At 39.2% G+C, this 19,387-nt stretch overlaps 1 protein-coding gene across 7 annotated transcripts in view; it reads left to right on the top strand.

Moving 5' to 3' along the window:
- Positions 1-19,387, top strand: part of CARMIL1 (capping protein regulator and myosin 1 linker 1) — a 194,102-nt gene that overhangs the window by 93,927 nt on the left and 80,788 nt on the right. For all 7 annotated transcript variants that reach the window (XM_032120407.1, XM_032120370.1, XM_032120380.1 and 4 more), the window contains exons 9-13: positions 2,118-2,193; positions 4,735-4,823; positions 9,794-9,888; positions 13,890-13,976; positions 18,268-18,371. In XM_032120407.1, the coding sequence (XP_031976298.1) occupies positions 2,118-2,193; positions 4,735-4,823; positions 9,794-9,888; positions 13,890-13,976; positions 18,268-18,371 (451 nt within the window). The remainder of the gene's footprint in view (positions 1-2,117; positions 2,194-4,734; positions 4,824-9,793; positions 9,889-13,889; positions 13,977-18,267; positions 18,372-19,387) is intronic.

The following is a 19,387-nucleotide window of genomic DNA, read 5'->3' as shown; positions in this document are numbered from 1 at the left end:
CTGATTTGCAAGTTCTCATCTTTAAATATTTCTTGAAAGCGTCATAGCTCCGCCACTGAGACTGAGCACCCCTTGTCCTTCGGGCATTTCCCTCCCAAGCCAGAGAAGGAAGCGGGGGAAAGGCACAGCGTCAGGCAAGTTCTGTCTGCATCCACTCTCCTGCCCAGAAGTTCCTGAGCTCTTGCCAGCCCTCCAGGCTGGCTTACCAGCTCCCTGGTGGTGTGAACACTCGCAGTTGGTGATGCTCGATCATTGTCCCTCTGTTCCTTTGAAGGAGCTGGGCTGCTGCTGGCGGCTGAAGTACAACTGCTCGTGGTGCCTTGTGCCTCTTTTGGGGGTGGTGCTCCACAGCATGAGCAGCTCTGCTCCTCCAGTGTCAGCCTGTCCAGTGTTTGCCCAGCTGTGCTGCCTTGTTACTGCTGCATGAATAAGCCAAAATTTCACCTGAAAAATTGCTCTTATATTCATTCCACTTCCAAGGCAAAGGTACTGGCAACAGAGGTGTCAAAGCTGCTAATTCATTACCACCGTACTGATCTCGCTAGGGAACCACAGAGGAGGAGCAAACCTCTGTGTGTGTGGACATTTCATGCTCCATAGAATGATTCCTGCCTGCCCAGCCTAAGGGGGAAGTACCTCTGGGTTGTTACTTTTTCTCACCTAACATTTCACCAGTTGGTTATTGCTTTACATGGAGATGAAGTGTGTGTGTGTGTAGGAACAAAAACAACGTGGTGGGCAGAAATAAATCTATACACTCCACGAAGCTGCTGAGTCTCTGCTGTGCCTGTGGAAATGAATTCACCACACAACGTGATGTGTGCTGTGAACAAGATGGAAAGATGGCTTAAATCCTTGAAGGGCACCCCACACTGGTTCCTCTGTAGGAGTGTGAAAATGCTCCATTTGCATGAGCTTCTCAGTTGGTGGGCTACAGTCTTTTGCTGCAAAATGCTGCACCTTCGATCTGTTACCTTAGTGATGCTTGTACTTCCAAATCTAGCAACTGCAGTTCCCAATATAGCCTACAGAATGCTTGTCCACATGATGTCGCCTTGTCTCCTGGCTTCCCTGTGTGTTTAACAACCACCCTGAAGTGCTTGCATGTTTGCAGAGGAAAACTGGAGGAGAGGAAGAATTAAAAGAAGATGGGAGAAGGGTGCTGCATGTCAGCTGCAGACCTGTGCCTACCTGCATATGTCCTGGATGAAGAGCTGCGAGGCAGAGGGGGGACTGGCTTATAAAAGCCAATACTTTTAAATTTCTCCCTAGAAGAACTGAGGCTTGAATGGCGCTGTTTTGCTGTCTTGATAAGCTAGTGTACATTACAGCTTTTTATTTCTTTATAAGGACAAGGGCTTTCTAGGTAGCTGTTAAGCCTCTGTGTAGGTGTGTATCAGTGTTTAATATGCAGCAGCAAAATGATCCAAGTGCTGCACTGCTAGGTGGTGTGATGGTGCTTGATGAATGATTCTGCTGGGGGGCAGCGTCTGGGCGTGACATTTATCAACATCTGCTATCGGAGAAACTTAACAGCGGGAGAGCAGATCACGTTAAGAGGCTTGGAATGAAGAAAACTGGAATGATTCAGAATTTCATTCGTGAAATCCCTTTTACAGTTAAGGAGGGTTTGTGCTGAATGTCGCATTATCCTTTTGCAGGTCTCCTGTTTCCTAGGGGAATTTAACTATAGAGATGAGACAAGGAGGTGTTCTCTAGAAGCATTCAGTCATGGAATTCTATTAAATCATCAGACTGCCAAAAAGCTTTTTAGCGTCATGCTAAATTATAATTAGAGGTGATTAAGAAGCTTAAACATGTCACAGGCTGAAGAAAAAGCTATGTTAAAAGTAGGAATGGCAGCCCAGACAAATTCCTGATATTAAAATTCATGCTAGAATGGATGCAAGTTGGCCAGTCAAAAATTTTCTATTAAAATAAGAGGAAGACATGCAGCTGCTGCTTGTGTTTTTTGAGAATGGAGAGCTTTCTATAATGGGCATGGTAGGCAATTAGCTTTGCAAAACTATGGGGAATGAGATATGGAAGAACACTTAGGAGATTGTTTCAAATGACAGTTATATGAAATGTGTGTAAAAGTGTTTTTCTTTTTCTAGAGACTTAATACCTATAGTTGCTGCTCTGGAGTATAATCAGTGGTTTACAAAGCTGTCCTCCAAGGATCTGAAATTAGTAAGTAATAAATTGAAACAATCTATCTGCTTCTACTAGGCTGTGCTGTGTTTTAAAGTGAAATATTTTAGGCAAGTACAACTGGGCAATCTCTTGACAACTTTTTTTTCCTTTAATCTTATCAAGAAAATACAAACTGTTGGATAGTCAATTCGCACCATAAAAACACTGCTGAGAGTCAGGTCTTGTTAAAATTTCAACTAATATAGTTTGAAAACTTTGTTGCGTGATAATAGTAGCCAATAAAACTACTTCATTAGGCATTGGTGACTCCCTCAAACAATGGTAGGTGACTAATAGGAAACTAAAGCAGCCAGAAATCATCGTTGCTTTATGGAGGTGAAAAAAAATGCCAAGATTCTGGCAGTTTTTTCTTGCATATAAAGCAGTTTTTTCTGTGTAATTTTCATTGCAACTTGATGATTTTCTCACCCAGTTTTCTGAAGCCCTGATGTGTGGCACTGGTATTTTTCCGTATCAGTTTTCCTTCCTAAAAGCAAAAAGAGGGCATATCTAAAGAAGCTGGACTATGGAAGAAAGGGCCAAGAAAAGTAGTGGTTCGGTGGCATTTTAAATATATCAAAATACACTATTTCTTCTAAACTTGAAAGTTTATAGTCACAGGTAGAGTAAGTGGTTTGCTTGAGAAAGTGCTTTCATGCTTGCCTTCAGAAGCTTTGGCCTTTAAAAATTAAATTTCGTCTTGTTTAAATTGATGCAATTTTATTGATCTGTAAAGCTCTCATTACATTCCTAAGCTATCATTTTCCATGAAAATTCAATTGAAACGTATGTGATTCTTGGCAAAAGAGTAGGCAAAAAACTTCTTTCCTGCTGGGACATCGCTCTCAAAGTTATGCATGGAATGAAACTGGTGGTATTTTTAGTGCTGTTGTAGTTTGCTGTTAAAATCAACATTGTTAAAAGGTACAATGCAATTAATCAGTTTCTGCTTCAATGAAATGAGATAGTTTGCTTAGTTAGAAGACTGGCTGGTGTAGTTTGCTTAGAACAAGACCTGGCCCTATTATCTGTCTGAGATATACTTATGTGAAAGTTTTGGGTCTTTTTCTTAGCAACTTTTCTGTGGAAAACAAATAAACTTTGTCAGTCTGGAAAATGCATCATTTAGTTAAAAAAACCCAACCCCTTACCTTCCACACACTCCATTTTAAGTCAAAAATGAGGAAAACGTAGATTGTTGGACAGTAAATCCATGCCATAAGAACACTGCCGAGGGTCAGTATGAGGTCAGACATATCCGGAGGCCATCAAGTGCATTGTGTTTCACGAGTCCCACTCTGACATTGTGTTTGATAGACAGTACCCATAGTGGTTTTATAGTACAGGCATGAAGCTTTCCACTTGCAGTCACAGTACTGTAGAAAGATTGTGATAATATTCTGAATTATTAAAGTATGGATGGTAGAGAAAGAATTGGGAAGATGGCTGAGTTGACAGTCTTCACCAAAATTTGTCAGCCCTTACTGTGTAGAGGATTAATAAGATTTTATGAGTCTAGTATAGCACGTTTATTTTGTTTAGGGTTTTTTTTGGACATTCAATTAGTTTAAAAGTAAAAAAACCCAAACCCTGAAAAATACACAAACTAGAAAATGTCAGACGGTCATTAGAGACAAAGATGTCCCAAATATGAATGTCACATTGTTGTTTTTAAAGTCAGGTAACAGAATAGTTTCAGCACTTCATGATCATGACTTTGGATATCACATGAACACTGGTTAGTGCCAGCTGTGGGGGGAAAAAGACAAGTCAAATCCAGAAGCAAAATAGAAGTTTATAATAAAAGGTGATGAGGTACAGAGTTCATTGCACGGCTTTTGAATGATTAAGGTTTTATCTCTCTATTTGAATGAGCAGAGCAAACAAACTCTTTTGTTGTCATGTTTTGTTCATGGCACTTGCAAATATCCATGCAAATTCTAGAATTCAACAGCAGTAGGATCATGAGATGGGATTTGCTTCAGCATAGGCTGGAAGAATTCATACCCAAATATACTGGCCCTTAAACACTAGTCCTTGGGAGTCTTTGGAGGATGTGTAGCTAGGGTACTTTTGCTCCTGAGGTTTTTTGGGATTTTTTTTTTTGTTTTCCTTCTAACATCTTTCTTTGTGTTTAATTGTCATTCCTGGTCAGGCTTTATTCTCCTTTGCACTAGTTACCACTTTTTCCTGAAGGATTAGCATGCATAGGAATAAGATTTCTTTAAAAATTAAGTGAGAGTTTTTTCTGAACCACATGATTTAGGTTGTTTTTATCATCATTATAAAAATTCTGCCCCGTTTGGTTAGGTGGCCTGGTTCATTAATTACTTGCCTTTAGTCTGCCTCCTGCTCCTCTGAGTCTTTTCCAGAAGTCTTCTGTTGACTCTCCTGGGTGTTTCTGGTATTTTTACTTCCTATTTATGTATAACAAGAAGATGGTTGTGGCCTGGATCCCGTTATGATGTACAGCTTAACTCAATAACTGTCTGTTCCATGTTTGTGTTCTTTAACACTGTTCTGTCTTTTCTGTGGCAGTCCACTGATCTCTGTGAGCAGATACTGCGGGTGGTGAGTAGGTCCAATCGATTGGAAGAACTGGTATTAGAGAATGCCGGGCTTAGAACGTAAGTAATTCCTTTGAAATGTCGCTTTAGATGCTGCTTAGTCCCACTGAAAGGGATGTGTGATGTATGTTGGCCAGAATAAGCATTAAAAAAGATGTGCTCAATGTCTGTCTAGTTCTGAGGAGCCTGTAGTCACAAGCTTTTTATCAGGTTTTCCAGAATGTCCTTATGTCCAAGAAATCCCTTTAAAGTGGTGGTTTTTAAGATTCTGGCTGGAGAGTTGGGTTAAGTGGAGCAAAATGATTGAAAAAGAGCATAAACTTTAAAATAGCTCCCACTGTTCCTCTCCAAATATGGCTCCAACAGAAGTATTAGCAACATCTTTTTATCATTTAAAAAATAGTAGTTTAGTTTTTGTTGAAAAAAGCATATTATTCCATCTCGCTTAACACATTGTTGTTGTTTCATTTCCAAATGAGCTGGTGTTATCTTAATGTGGATTGCTGTCTGCTCAAATATAACAGGACTTCTACATTAACCACTTTTTTGAAGAAAGTAGATAAGTAAGTTTAATGGCTTGCCATAGACTTAAAAGGAAGATACACAGAAATAAGCTATACATTTAAATCCTTGCATATGTTTTAAATGCAGTAAGTTGTAGTTACTGGGTAACACAGGAAATAGAAGCAAAGTTGAAGTTACTTCCAACTGAGCTAGTTTGTACTTGTAGTGCTTGTTTTAGTGTTAGGGTAGTGTCCAAGACAATGCAGACAAGATAAACTCTAGTGCTAATGAATTTTTTGTTTAATTAAAGAAGCAGTGGAAAGGTGGAAGAAGCAGAACACTATGCAAAATTACAAATAAAGGGAAACAAGCACAGGGGAAATATTTGGTGTGCCTTACATTGTCTCCTCTTCCATTGTTTGAGTCTTTTTCTCCTTTTTAAAGTGGTCTTTGCGTTGAAATGGCTTTTAAAGAAAATTGCCTCCATGACATGAGAAATTTTGAGGTTGAGTTTGGAATAGCACACAAACTTTCTCTTTCACTAGTGCTCTGCTTTAAATAGCTATCATTCAAACACAAGCCCCTGGTTTTAGTCTCATTTTTCTTGCAATATGTGCCACAAAATCTAGCTATAATCATTAATATTAAAGGATATCTTGATTACCTTTGCACAGTGCCTACCTCAACTTATCACAGTTGGATTAACTGCTTTCAGTTTTAACAGGACTTGACAGATAATCAACCTGTGACTTTAGTTTTCATGTCTCCATCTACGTGCAGAGTGTTTGGCATTGTGCCTTGGTGTGTATCTGTTCTGATCAACACTGTCTGTTTTTGCCAAGGATGCATTTGTCAGCTTTGCCATTTTTCATATCTGTTTGCTAGGAGATCCTGTTGTTGCTGGGTGTCTTCCTTCCCATGGCTTACAGACCAGTCATTTTTAATGAGCTGTGATAGAATGCCAAAGCAGGGTTAAGAAAGAGCTACCAAGAGTAAAGCTGTAAGAAATAACCCGAGCAGCTGCAAGAGCATATTTCTTCCTGCAGCAGAGTCAGTTTAAGATGATTCTATTCTTTTTCTATCTCCAACCACTCATTTCTGTGATTTGGTTTGGGCCACAGCCTCATAAACACTTGTCATCTTCCCAAATGATGAAACAGCAAACTATTGTGCAGTAGCAGTAATAAGGACCCAGAACTAGGGAAGTGTGAACTTCCTGTTGGGAAAAACAGGATGTCAAGTGAAAGCCTCTGTCTGATAAGATTTGTGCCAGTTTAGATGCTCTTGGAAATTTTATCCCCATTGCTATTCCTTTAAGTACACATAAAGGATGCAGTTTAGATTACACTGGAAGGCTTCGATGCATACAGCAATTGCTAATGTTTTGATAAGTGTTTTAGTTAACATAGGTGATGTCCAGATTTCAGGGAGAGGAGAGTAATTCAGTCTGAGCCAAAAAATGACCTTGAAAAGAGGGTTAACCCCTGAGGTACTTTAGAGGAATGGGACAATATGTGATAACCAAAATATTAATTTCTGAATGGGCCTGTTGGTTAGGCTGGGCTTTGGTGTCTGTCAGGCTTTGCAGCTTGGCCTGACAGGCACAGGCTGTATATGGTGGGAGCTGCCCTCGGCCTGCAGTGTTGGGAGATGCTAAACTGCAAGGACTCGGATTTTAGGAAAAGGTTCTTCCTCAGAGGGTGGTTGGGCACTGAAACAGGCTCCCCAGGGCACTAGTCGTGGCCCTAACCCTGCCAGAGCTCAAGGAGCATTTGGACAACAATTTCAGGCACATGGTGGGGTTGTTGGGGTGTCCTGTGCAGCGCCAGGAGTTGGACTTGATCCTTGGGAGTCCCTTCCAACTCCATGATTGCCATGGAACTGCAAGACAGACTTTCCAGTCTGCAAAGGCCTGTTTGCAGGAGCTGGTGCAAGTGATTATTTGTTGCACTTATGTGCTCTCTGAAAGCTGGCAGACGGAATGTCCCTGCCTCCTTTCACCCCATCCTGTGCAGCCCCGTTCCAAAGGGAGCGGCCAGCTGCAACATGGGGAACAAGAGAAGTGCCTGTTGCTGGTATCCAGAGGGCCTTTGGCAGTGATGTTGAGTCTTATCCTCCCCTTTTTGACACAGTCTTAATGTCCTTAGACCTAACAGTGTTGCTTCCTCCCACACATCCTCTTTTTTTCAGTTACAGAGATGTTGTCTAGACAGATCTCAAGGAATTGTTTTGTCTGAGATTTCCAGATTTGTGGTATTCTTACCCTTGATGAAATACCCTTAGTCTGTCATATGTATACTGAAATTGAATCTTTTTTGGGGCTTTACCTCCAAGGCTGAATATGCTCATTTCAGCCAAGCATGGCTGTGTACTGCATACAGAACAAGTTTGATGCTTTATAGAAAGTTACAGGCTTACACTGCGTGCCCTGTTCATAAGTGTGCAGCCAAAGGATATAATGAATTTTATGACTTGAAGCAAGTAGTGAACAAAGGAGGGAAAGAGATGTTCCTCCATTAGCATTGCCAAGGTGCCTCTATTTATGGCAGAGACTGCACAGGGAGTGTGTGTTGTTTGTTGTATTATCTTTTCCAAAATGAGCCTTGGAGCCCTTTGAGCCTAATGTAGATAATCCACTGCTTTCTGGTGGCAGTTGGTTTGCTGTGCCTTTGCTAAGTAGCTCATACACACTCTAGTTCTCCTGAAAGTTTAGTAATCCTGCCTATATTGCTGGTGAAAGCTGGAGCAGAGTTTGTAAACAAGCCTGGAGGTATAGGCGAAGTACTGTAGTGACAAGAATCTGTTAAGGATAAAGGAAGAGGAGGAAACTCCTCAAGAAGAAAGGGTTTGTTGCTTTTTAACTCAAAACCTCATTTTTCTTGGCTGGACATAAGGAGCTTGATTCAGTTGCTTAAGGGCAGGTATCTAGCACCATTTGAAATGCTGGAGGATTTCCAGAGTGTTGGCAAATGTAACTGAGGACCTACAGGAGATCCGTAGTCTTCTGCAGCAGCAGCTGGTAGCAAAGCAGGAGACCCTGGGGCCTGTCAGGTGGCAAAGTTTCAAGTCCAGAAGTTCTTTCTGTTGAGTGTTTGTATTCACATGCTGCTTGTATTTTAGGAAGAGAATATGTTTCTCCTAAAGGCAGCCCTTCATCCTGCATCTGCAGAGCTGGAACCAGTTCTAGCCCCAGAAGTCTGTTAAAGGACATAGGGTTTCAAAGGGAAACTAAACTTCCCTGGGGCATCTCCGTACTCCAGTAAACTTTGCAACTGCAGATAACCAAAAGCTATTGAAGCTATTGCTGTTCAGTGTCCTCTCTTTTCCAAATACTAGAAGAGGATGTGATTCTCCTCTGTGGTTCTCAGCACAGAGTTTGATGGCAGGCAGGATCTGTTCCAAGGAAAGAGGGCAGTGTTAATTAGCATTTTGGTAGCTCTTCACCACTGGCCTACAGGAGGAAAGATAATGTACTTTAAGGCAGAGAGAGAAAGAAGGAAGTTCAAGACATGTTTTTGCTTTCTATCTTGGTGTCTAACTTAGGCGAAACAAGAACACTGAAGTTATAGCCTCATTTTATCAAAAGCCCACAGTAGGTCTAGTCCCTTATTACATGATAACTTTCCAGTTGGTGTGAGAACAGGTTTGAGGATTTGTCTTAGAGCTGATAAGATACCAGCCTTCTGACTTAATGCAAGGAATGTGTCTCCAGCAGAGCCTGGCAGTGTGGTGTGCAGGAAAACCCAAGCTCGCTTTGAACTTAGTGCCATGGGTGCTGGCAGCCCAGCTGCAGCAGAGCACTTGCAGAAAGGACAGGGGTCCCTTGCCTCTCAAGTGGCCTTGGAACAGAGGTCATGCTGCTACATCTACCTACCCCAGTTGGTGAAGGTTACTTCAAAGTTATCTCTGCTACCTGGCCTGGCTGTTGTCAGCATTACAAAACTGATACTCGGCCATCTCTCTTGGATCCATTGCTGGGACTGTGATCAGCCAGCTAAGTGCTTTGATGCTTCTCACTGTAAAAAGAAGCAAAAGACCAGTTCAGCATGCTGCTGTTCTTTGAGAGAGCTATTCCTGCTGTTTTATAAGGTTAGAAATACTTCTGGATATGCTGCAAAGCCCATGTGTTTGAGTGACTATTGGCAGAGAGCTGCTGCAAGTGAGCAGGGTGGCTTGTGAGTGAAGAAGGTGGTGGTATGCAAGTTGGTGTGTTTCTCCCACTCCTGTGGCATGCAAGTTTTCAGTTATTCTGTGTAACTCCTATTTTATACCTTCAGATCTCTGTCAAAAGCATTTTGGGCTTTGACTGAATGCTCTCCAGTCTCTTAGGTCACAGAATGAAAAAATAATGAAGAAAGATAGCAAATTAGCCAGATAAGTATTGTTTAGAGCCATGAGGAATCAGTTGGTGCTCTGCAGTAGCATAGGCCACTTGTGGCTAGTAATCCCTTGATGCTTTTAGGCCTTTGCATGTGCTGTTGACAGAGGAGATAACAGGATTCCTTCTCCCTCTCTTTTTTTTGCAGAGATTTTGCACAGAAACTAGCCAGTGCCCTAGCCCATAATCCCAACTCAGGACTCCATACGATCAACCTTGCTAGCAATCCGCTTGAAGATAGAGGTACTGTAACATTTACATTTTTCTCTTTCTATAAATGTATTAGGAGGATTATTGCTGCTCTGTTCAGCTTTGCCTGAATAATAGGTTATTGTTTTGTGCATAATGCTACTGTAAATTTCTGTTGTTCACAAATGACTGAGGATTACCATTCTTTTTGACTTATGCATATCCATTGGTGTGGTGAGAAATACTTAAATGTCTTAAACCAACCCTGGATTTTAAAGGAAGATAGAACACAGTGATTGTTTAGGACTAGAGAGTAAAAAAAAAGTGGTGTGCATTTTTAAAGGCAGTGTAGTCGGTTGAAGTATGAAGCACAAGGCAACTTTGTTTCTCGGATTATATTTTTCTTATGGTTCTGTGTTTTTTATTTCAGTTGTAATGCCATATTGATTTTCAGTATGAAAATTATTCCTTTTTCTCAGCTCTGTGCTAACCTGTCCTGTTGTGAGGTCTTGGTGATGTTCAATAAGACTGGCATAACTGGCATTCTTCTGGAGCAAAGTGCTGATAACTCCACAAGCTGGAAAATCAAGCTGAACAGCTCAGCTGTTCTCAGACTAGGCACCGCTAGGCATGATTTCAGCACATATCAAGTCATTCCTCTCCCTTGTCTACTCTTTTTTTTACCCAAGAGGCATTTATTTTTAAAATAAGGTTACATTCTTTCAGTCTGGAGTTGACCCTTCAGCACTGCCCATATGAGATTTCCATTTGCTTCACTTAATGCATTCCAGTCACACAGTGTTCTGGGATCAGACTATCTTGTGCTCCTGTTGGGCCAGAAGAAAAATAAGAATTTTACACTGTGTACCTTTTCTTGTTTTATTTGGTTTGTTTGGGGGAAATTTTCTATTCTCTTTGCTGTCATGATTCAAAATAGAAAAGTTGTTAATTCTGATTGACTCAGAACGTTGTTAACACAGAATTTTGTAGGTGTCTCTTCTTTCTTGCTGGTTCAGTGAAGAGAAAAGTACCCGCGAAGGTTTTTTTTTTCCCTTGCTACTTCTGTATCGCTTTTCTTTTGACTAGAACCAAGTATGATAATGTTTTTGTTTTTAATCTGTTCTGAGTAGTTTTTTATTTGAAATTGTTCACATGAATTGCTTTAACTCTTTTGATTACCTCTTGCCTGCTGATTATTGCTTGTCCTTGTTAAGAATTCATATCACATGAAAGCCAATGCTTTGCTGAAGAACGTTATTATTACAATGTGCCATAGGCCTACCGCATTTTACAGAAATTTCTGTTGTAAGCTGGAAAAAAGGCTGCAACACTGTTGATTCTGCTTCTGAAGAAGTGTATTTAGATTGTGTTATTTGAAAAGGTTTTTTTCAAAGGAACTCATACTTATCTTGGAAGCAAAACAGTTGACCAAACATTGGGTACTCTACAGTGCAGGGGATCTTTTTTTCGTTTTTTAAACATATCCATGGAGGTGCTTTCTTTGCAACAAACCTATAGATTCAAACCATTCTGCAGTATCCACATATAAAATAAAAATGAAATGCAGAAACTACAGCTTGAAGAAGTTAGTAAGGTTTTTTCATTATCTCAGCCTCTCCTGTCATATATGCAATTAAGATTTGACCTTTTCATTAGAGAATTAGGTTATAGAGTACTTAAAGAGAAATTAACTCTAATTGAAATGTGCAGATATTGCAACTTTTCAGTTCAAGAAAATTTTAAGTGTCCTGTGATCTGGTATTCCTGGGGTGCAAGGTAGGTTTGGTAAACTGGAGAGGAAGGAAGGATTTCACAAGTAAAAGTGGAGATCTATATAGACATATGGATTTGGAAAAATACCTTTTGAAAAATCACCTGCAGGAACTGGAACTAGATTATTTTGCAGTTATAAGGGAAATCCCAGAGTTGTGTTTTCTGGAGAAGAACAAATTGTACCTTGTTTGTACACTAAGCTATTATATATTGTTGAGTACCAGTAAGTGAAAGCATTATATTATTACATATTAATGCAACTGTCTGTATTCCAACAGCATGAGAAGTGGGTTTAGTTTAGCTAAAGCATAGGACCTGTCTTCAGTTCAAATACAGTGCAGTGTTTATATGCACTGATTTTTTTACTGAGACCAGGCTCTTAATTTGAGATTGGCTGTCCTTTATGGTACTGTCAATATTTGTGAGACTAACACCTGGAAAGTTTATTATCAGTCTTGTCTTTGAAAACCTAACCATGCTGAAGTGATGCAAGTTTTGCTTTTGGCTCTAATGGGATCAGAATTTAATCTCATATTTTGTTAAAAATAATGCAAAACAAACATATTGAAGCCTAGTAGTACTCAAATTCCAAACTGTGTGCCTGGATGCCACTAACTCCACTTCTGCCATTAGAATTCTCATCTCTGTGATGCTGTTAGCAAAAATGAGTGACTTAAAGGGTGTTCAAGGGCCTGAGTAACCAGAAGCACTTTTCCTTTTCTGCCCCTGATTCCTGTGTCTTAGTCTAGCTATAACTTAACCCCAGTGCTAGTAAGATGTTAAAATTGTTCAGCTTGGCAGGAACGATAACTGGTCTGCAGATTGTTAGCTAAATACAAAGGTGGAGAGGTAAAACTCTATGCTGCATGTCTTAGTCAAAATGCTTAACAGCAAAAATTACATTTGTGGTGTCCTTAGTGATACTGATTGTACTTACAGAGCTATGAAGGAAAATCCTATTAGTATGATTTGATTCATTCTCTCTGAAAATTGGTGAAGATATCTGGTTATCATTGTGCTTAACAGTAAACAATTCCAAGGCCTCATGGGTCCAATATTTTAGCAATATAAATAAAAAACTGTGTATTGTTTTGATCTGCATAGATGTTGCATGCAACGTGCTTTTACAGAGAGCATTAAAAAAATCCCCTACCACAGTATCTGCAAGGTAGCTGGCTCTTTCATTATCAGTGATAAGTAAAACAGAATAAAAACAGACTAAACATAGGTATGTGACCTACAGTTTCACAGACTGTTTCATGTCTGTGTATGTGGAGAAGGGTATCAGCTTTTTAATTTACTGTGTTTTCAATCAAGCAAAAGGTTTTACCCTCTTTCTCTGTGCCCTTTTCTCTCCAAGTGAGTTGCTCTAGAGGACTATTTCACACCTCAGGTTAAGCCTGGAGTTTCTATGTTGATTTATTTCTCTAATAAATATTTCATTATTTAGTTCTATTGTTGTTTAGGACATGCCCTCTTAATCAAATTTCAATCTTTTGCTTAAAATGGAGTGTTAAATTTTTGGAGTGGGGAACTTCGACACACCGAGTAAAGGCTTTAATGAAAGGTGCCTTTTTATGGTTTTCTTCTATTGTTGAATTTGTGCTGAGGTAGTCCAGTCTGTGTCAGCATCTTAATAGGATTTACTTTTAGGATTACCAGCAGTTGTGGCATTTCCAAGCCTGTGTCTTTGCTGGTAGCCTGCAGGCTACTGTAAGGGAATTAAGTGGCCATTACGACTTGGAAGAGGTTTCAGGCTCTTAGGGTTTGCCTCAGAAAAAGAGGGTGATGTTGGCTAATGTGGGTGCCTTTCTTCCCTTCATAGCTGTTCCTTTTAAAAGAAAATAAAAATAGTTTGAAGCTTTGTGTGAAGCACCATTGTTAGGTTTTAGTTTGTGGCTAGATTTTTTAATTTAGTTTTTTTTCCTGAAACATAAAGCTTCCAGATTTCCCAAGTACTGACTGTTTGATATGTTGTAATAGCTTCACATTGATTCCTTCTCAAAAGTATTTATGTATTATATAGTTCTTAATTATGGAGGATTACTGATGGTTAACAACAAGATTCCCTATTTGTTCAGTGGTTATCAAGGCAGGGATCTTGATTACATCAGTAATTTCAAAGGTTTAGAATCATGAAATGACAGAGCCTACCTGCAGGGTGTGTGCAGTTCCTCCTCTAGTGTCACTGGTGCAGTTCGCCCCTGGTGAGATTTGCTGGGAAAACCTGAGGTCACACAATTAGCCTGAAAACATCCATTTTGTCTTTGCTCCCCCAACAGGTGTGTCATCTTTGAGCATCCAGTTCGCCAAACTTCCAAAGGGACTGAAGCATTTAAATTTATCTAAAACCTCCTTGTCACCTAAAGGTATGTTTTATAAATATGCCCCTTTTCCTCTTCTAAAGCTTTCAGACTTACATACCAAAAATACTTTTTGTTACCAGATTATAAACGAATTAGTTTTGTAAATTATTTACATGTATTTTCTCAACAGTGCAACTGCTTTTTTGCAGTCCTGGGTTGCTGAACCATGGACTTGGTTCTGGGTACCCTTCATCACTTTGATAAACTCTAACTTGCTTCTGTAAGGGTTAAGTTTGAACCTGTATTATAAAGGAAGACTGAAATTAGGATTGACATAAAAGATATGATTCATATGTCCTTCAAAAAAATGTCGAAGCAAAAACGCGTAGGGAAATTTCCAAATGTTTTGCACACAGTTATTTTATGAAACCAAGCATTGTGACAATGGCTGGTGAGGGACTTGCTCTGACTAAAGACTTCTTTGTTTTATAATTTACAAATTTCTGATTTGATCTTGTAATTGAAATGTTTGTATATTTTGAAAGCGATAACAGCAGTGAAACACAAGTCAGAATCTTTCAGGATTTTTTGCATTTCTGTTTTACAAATAATAGAAGCAGTGACCTCTTAAACAGACTGCACAAACCAAGGGTCTCCTGTATAGATGAGTGTTAAAAATAGAAAAACCACACTGACATTATTGCTGCTTTTTTGTGGATGTTGATGACCTGGAATAGATGAATGAGTTAACAGTATGAAGGACATTAGCTGATAACAGATAGAAACCATGCCCTTTTATCCTCTTAAATATTGCTCTGTGAAGTGCAGATTCTGTGTTCTCCTTAGATTCAAGGATTGACCTGGGGAAATATGGGTGGAGTAAAGGACTTTTTGTTGTTTTGTTGTGAGTCCATATGGCTCTTATTATGCTTAAGTAAACAGTAAATCCTAAGGTGAATTTATTAAATCATGATTTTCACTAAAAATACTTTATTAAACTCTGGGGTTGTTGTTTTCTACTGCTAACTCAATTTTTGGTGACAATCAGTTGATTAAGAATCTTGACTAATGTAACATGTACTCTTGAAATGAGATACTTGTGAATTTAACAGAAGTTTATGCAGTGCTGGTATGTTCATTCATTCTGTACTTTTCTTCATGTGACCTGAATTATTTCAGCAAGTGATTGTGAAGTTTGAGTCAAGAGAACACTGTAGCTACATTTCCATCTTCATAAAGAATAAATGCCAGCTTGATGAAGTTCACCCACACAATTCTTGTCAGTGAAAGTGAATTCTGAGGTTATTAAAAGAATCTGAAGGTTTTTAACATACTTTTTAAAGATGATCTTTATGCAAAAGCTGAAATATTTTCCAGTATGTCTAATACTGAGGACCTTCAGAGTAACATGTTACCATGATTGTTGTCCCATGGCAGCTCCTCAGTATTCCCTAAGAATAGTATATGCCATGTGTTAAAATGGGAATTCTTATACCCTCGGGACCTGAAGCAACCCAGGTTGCTGCAAAGCTGTCAGTTTTTCCTCTAACTTAGGAAGACAGTAATGATTTGGTTTTAACTTGGGAGGCAATTTTTGAACTTGTAATACTTTCTGTGGAGAAAGTCTAAAAGAGTCCTTGGATCTTGGATTCAGTAGACTCTAAAGTGAGTGGATTTTTTCCTCCAGGCTTTTTCTTTTCCTTTTTTTTTTTTTTTTTAAATAATTTTTTTTAATTTAAGCTTTTCAGAAATTCAGAACAATCCCTTGCAGGTTTTGACCTTATTTTAAAAGTGCTTTCTATTTGAGATAAGTTTCTAAGATTGATGAGTGAAGTTCAGGTGGCAACTTCCCAGCTGATCTTTCTTCAAATATTGTATCTCAAAGTTCCTGAGAGCTGTTAACAGTCTGAGCCTCCTGAGAGTAGTAAAAGAGCATAAAAGATTGTCTGCAAATGAAAGTGAGATTACTGTTAGAGTATAGCATGAGGTAGGGTGAAGTTCAAACATAAATTTATTGATTTGAAGATTCTGGTTAAATGGAAAATTCTAGTATACTTATTCAAAGATAAAGCTTGCTTTTCTGAGCCCAGGCCAGAGGCTAATTTAAAAAATCCCTCCTTCACATTGTTTGCCGTCACTGATGTGGCTGATTTTCAGCAGTTGGCCCTTTTTAAGCGTGAAACAAGCAGCAACATTATGAATTGTTTGATAGCTCTTCTCCCTCAAACTCAGACACTGCTTCTGCATTCCCAGAATTGGTTCTTGGTTGTACACACTGAATTGCTGATAGTTTAACCTGGCTGGAACCCCAGCTGCCAACTAAGTACCATTGAGCAACCAGGACAAAAGTGCATTTGTTCCTCCTTCTTCTTGTTGCTTGTAAATGTTGTTGAGAAGGGTCACTAAAGTGAATCCAGAGCTATAAGGTTAAGTGTTTAAATAGAGCTTTTAGATCTTCTGAAGTTTCAGAAAGTATTAGTTTGCAGTTTACCTTTAGCAATAGGGTGTAGATTCAACGACACAATCTCAAGCTAAAGGAAAAATGACACTGAGCGTAAAAGATTTGAGACTTGACAAAGGTGTTGCTGTGCTTTGATACTTTCCAGTTTCAAAAGCCTGCTGAAACCAGGAGCCATATGTCTTGGGGTGACTTTATGATGTGTATCCTATATCGCTGCTCTATGCCCAGAAATTAACTTTGTGCCTTTCTATGCCTTTAAACCGAGCCTGAGAGGGGGGAGGAAAACTTGAGCAATACTTTTTCAAAGCAGTTTGCAGCTTGTTCAAGGTCACCCAGAGATAGTGACTTTTTTCCAGCTGCAGCAGGGGAGCGAGGAAGCACCCAGCTTGTGGTTTTCCAGTCAGCTTTCAGCCAGCTTTTCAGCTTCTTTTTATCTGGACAGAGACTGAGAGTTAAACCTTTTTTTCCTTCCCTGGAATTTCGGATTTTCTCCCTTTTCTGCTGGACTGCTTCAATATCAGAGCACATCGGGAGGACTTTCCACCAAGCACAGAGGGCCTGGCCCTGGGCCAAGCCCCAGCTCTGAGGAGACCAAAGGGAGGACTCTTAACACTTTCCCAGGTTTCTCTCCACAGTGAGAGATTTCATTATTTAGCATTATTAGCTTTTTCCTGTGTGTTTGTTAAATAAATAGTTTTTATCTCTTCACTTTCTTTTGAGGAAAATTTATTTTTTCCCAAACCTGGTGGGGGAGGGATGGTTTGTGACCTGCCTTCTCTCAGAGGATGTATTTCTAAATTTGGCCAAACCGGCACGCCATACTACTACCATGGGAGACTTCCTTAATATTTGAAGGCTCAGAAAATTAAAACACTGACGTAGATATTTTTGTCTCCAGTAGCTTTCTAACTGTTTCTTCCACATCCTCACTGGCAAATCAGTTTTATAATAGTTTTTAAGTGAAGACTGGACATGTTTTATCAATTGAATGCCTGTCCAATTTCACTGACCAGCTTTGAGAAATTGTTGAATGTTGTATAGTAGATCACTTGCCTTCTTTATAGGTTTTGCTAGGGACTTAAAAAGAAACTGCTGCATCAACTAAAGGACACAGTGATGCTTGTGCATATAAGGAACACATGCATATAGTGCTTAAAAGGCAGCAATAACTATCTACAATAAACTGAGAAGCTAATGATAAGCTGCAGAGCCCTCAGATGAAAGTTAGATTTGAAAGAATCAGAAATAGCCATGTCCTAATTTGGATTTTGAAAAGCTGAAAAATTTCAGTGGAAGAAGGCCCTGACTGGTTTGTTCCCGATGTGAGCTTTTTAATTTTAATGCGAAAAATATGTTCTGATAAGCAACTGAGAGTCTTTATGCATCTCTTGGTACTTTAATTAACTATTTTTATGAGATTACAGGCAAATACATTAATTGAAATATTTTTAATTTCTGGGTCTCATCAGTCGCTTTTGAAGTTTCAGCAATTATAATTGTTAATGTACTTGGTCTTCTACATATGCTTTCATCTACTTGCACAGATACTTTTATCTAAATATTGTTTGTTAGAAGACACTGGCTTAACACTATGGAGTAAACTGCGTTTTTAAAGTCCCTTTGAAAATGGATCTAGATACATGCTAGATCTGGGAAGTATAACACTCTGGCTCCATCAGGGAAGTTGGTCCAGGCAGAACTGGGCATGCTGTGTCAGAGAAGGGTCTCATATCTGCCTGGTGATCCGTATCCCTCTGCTGCAGTACAGTGATGGCAATAGGAAGTCATTAAACATTTGTGTGTGTCTGTGTTCACTGAAATTGTGCCTTTGCAGGCCCTGGGCCAGTTTTGTGTAGGGTTGGCTCAGCTGAGTTGTGATCTCTTGCTTGGCAGGGGTGAACAGCCTTTCCCAGTCACTGAGTGCCAACTCGCTGATCGCAAACACGCTCGTCTATCTTGACCTCTCAGGGAACGCGCTCCGCGGAGATGATCTCTCAGTAAGCACTTTCCTTTCACTGGGGGCATAATGAATGGGTGTTTTAATTAATGGTTGAGAGAAAGGCAAAAACCTTTTTTGTTCAGATCCTGTTTGGCCTTTATTTCTGTACAGTTTTAGTAGGGAGAGAAAATAACAATTTTATCTCTACTCTTCAGTATATAGTCAGAGAACTTCCCCACACAACTAAAAAAATCCACATAACTTTAGTTCATGCCTTTAGTCTTTGGCTTCTACCGATAAATGAGAAGAGTGCAAGGGTACCACTTTTTCTCAATGGAAAAAACCACTTTTTCGTTCTCTTTGAGTTCTGTTTGAAAGTGATGAAAACACCATTAAAAAACCCTCATCATCTTTGTAGTGATAAGAGTATTACAAATTTTTCATTGGAAGGTTGGAAGCAAATTATTTCTTTTGACTTGGAAAGAATTAATTTCTGTTTTTCAGTGTTTTTGTTTGTATAAATAAATCTGTGCACCTCCTTGACGCATGCTGTTGAAACTCCTGATTCTTTGAAGAATGTAGTTATTTTTTAGACTCCTTTGTTCAGTTGATCAATTGCCATGGAGGTGCAGCTCTATTTTCTCTGTAACAGAATCCACTTACTACTCAATTTTTATATATTCACTTTTTGACTGTTACATCTGTATTTCTCTCTCCCATCAAAAGTTGTGTGCATGTAACTGTCAGGTTTTGAATTCTAAGTATTGAACATGTAGAAGATGCAAAATTACAGTCAACCAATTTCATCATTTAAAGTGCAATCAGATCTGAGTTCATGACGGTTTCACATATCTTACTTGCAGATTCATCAGCATATTCAAAGAACTAGCCTTTTCAGATATGAGGTGAAAGGGTCAGTGGGACAACAGGGTTTTAAAGGTAGCAAATAAATAGTTAAATGTAAGTAAAGACACACAGTGAATTACTCTGAGAGAATAACATAGCAAGTTATGTAAAAAAAAAAAAAGGAAAATAAAACGTACAACTTTTGTAGGCAGTGCTTAAAGAAACCTA

The sequence above is a fragment of the Corvus moneduloides genome, chromosome 1 (assembly GCF_009650955.1).
Source record: "Corvus moneduloides isolate bCorMon1 chromosome 1, bCorMon1.pri, whole genome shotgun sequence".
NCBI classification, from domain to species: Eukaryota; Metazoa; Chordata; class Aves; order Passeriformes; family Corvidae; genus Corvus; species Corvus moneduloides.
Note: the sequence above shows the minus strand (reverse complement) of the source record. Positions and strands in the feature narration are given on the sequence as shown.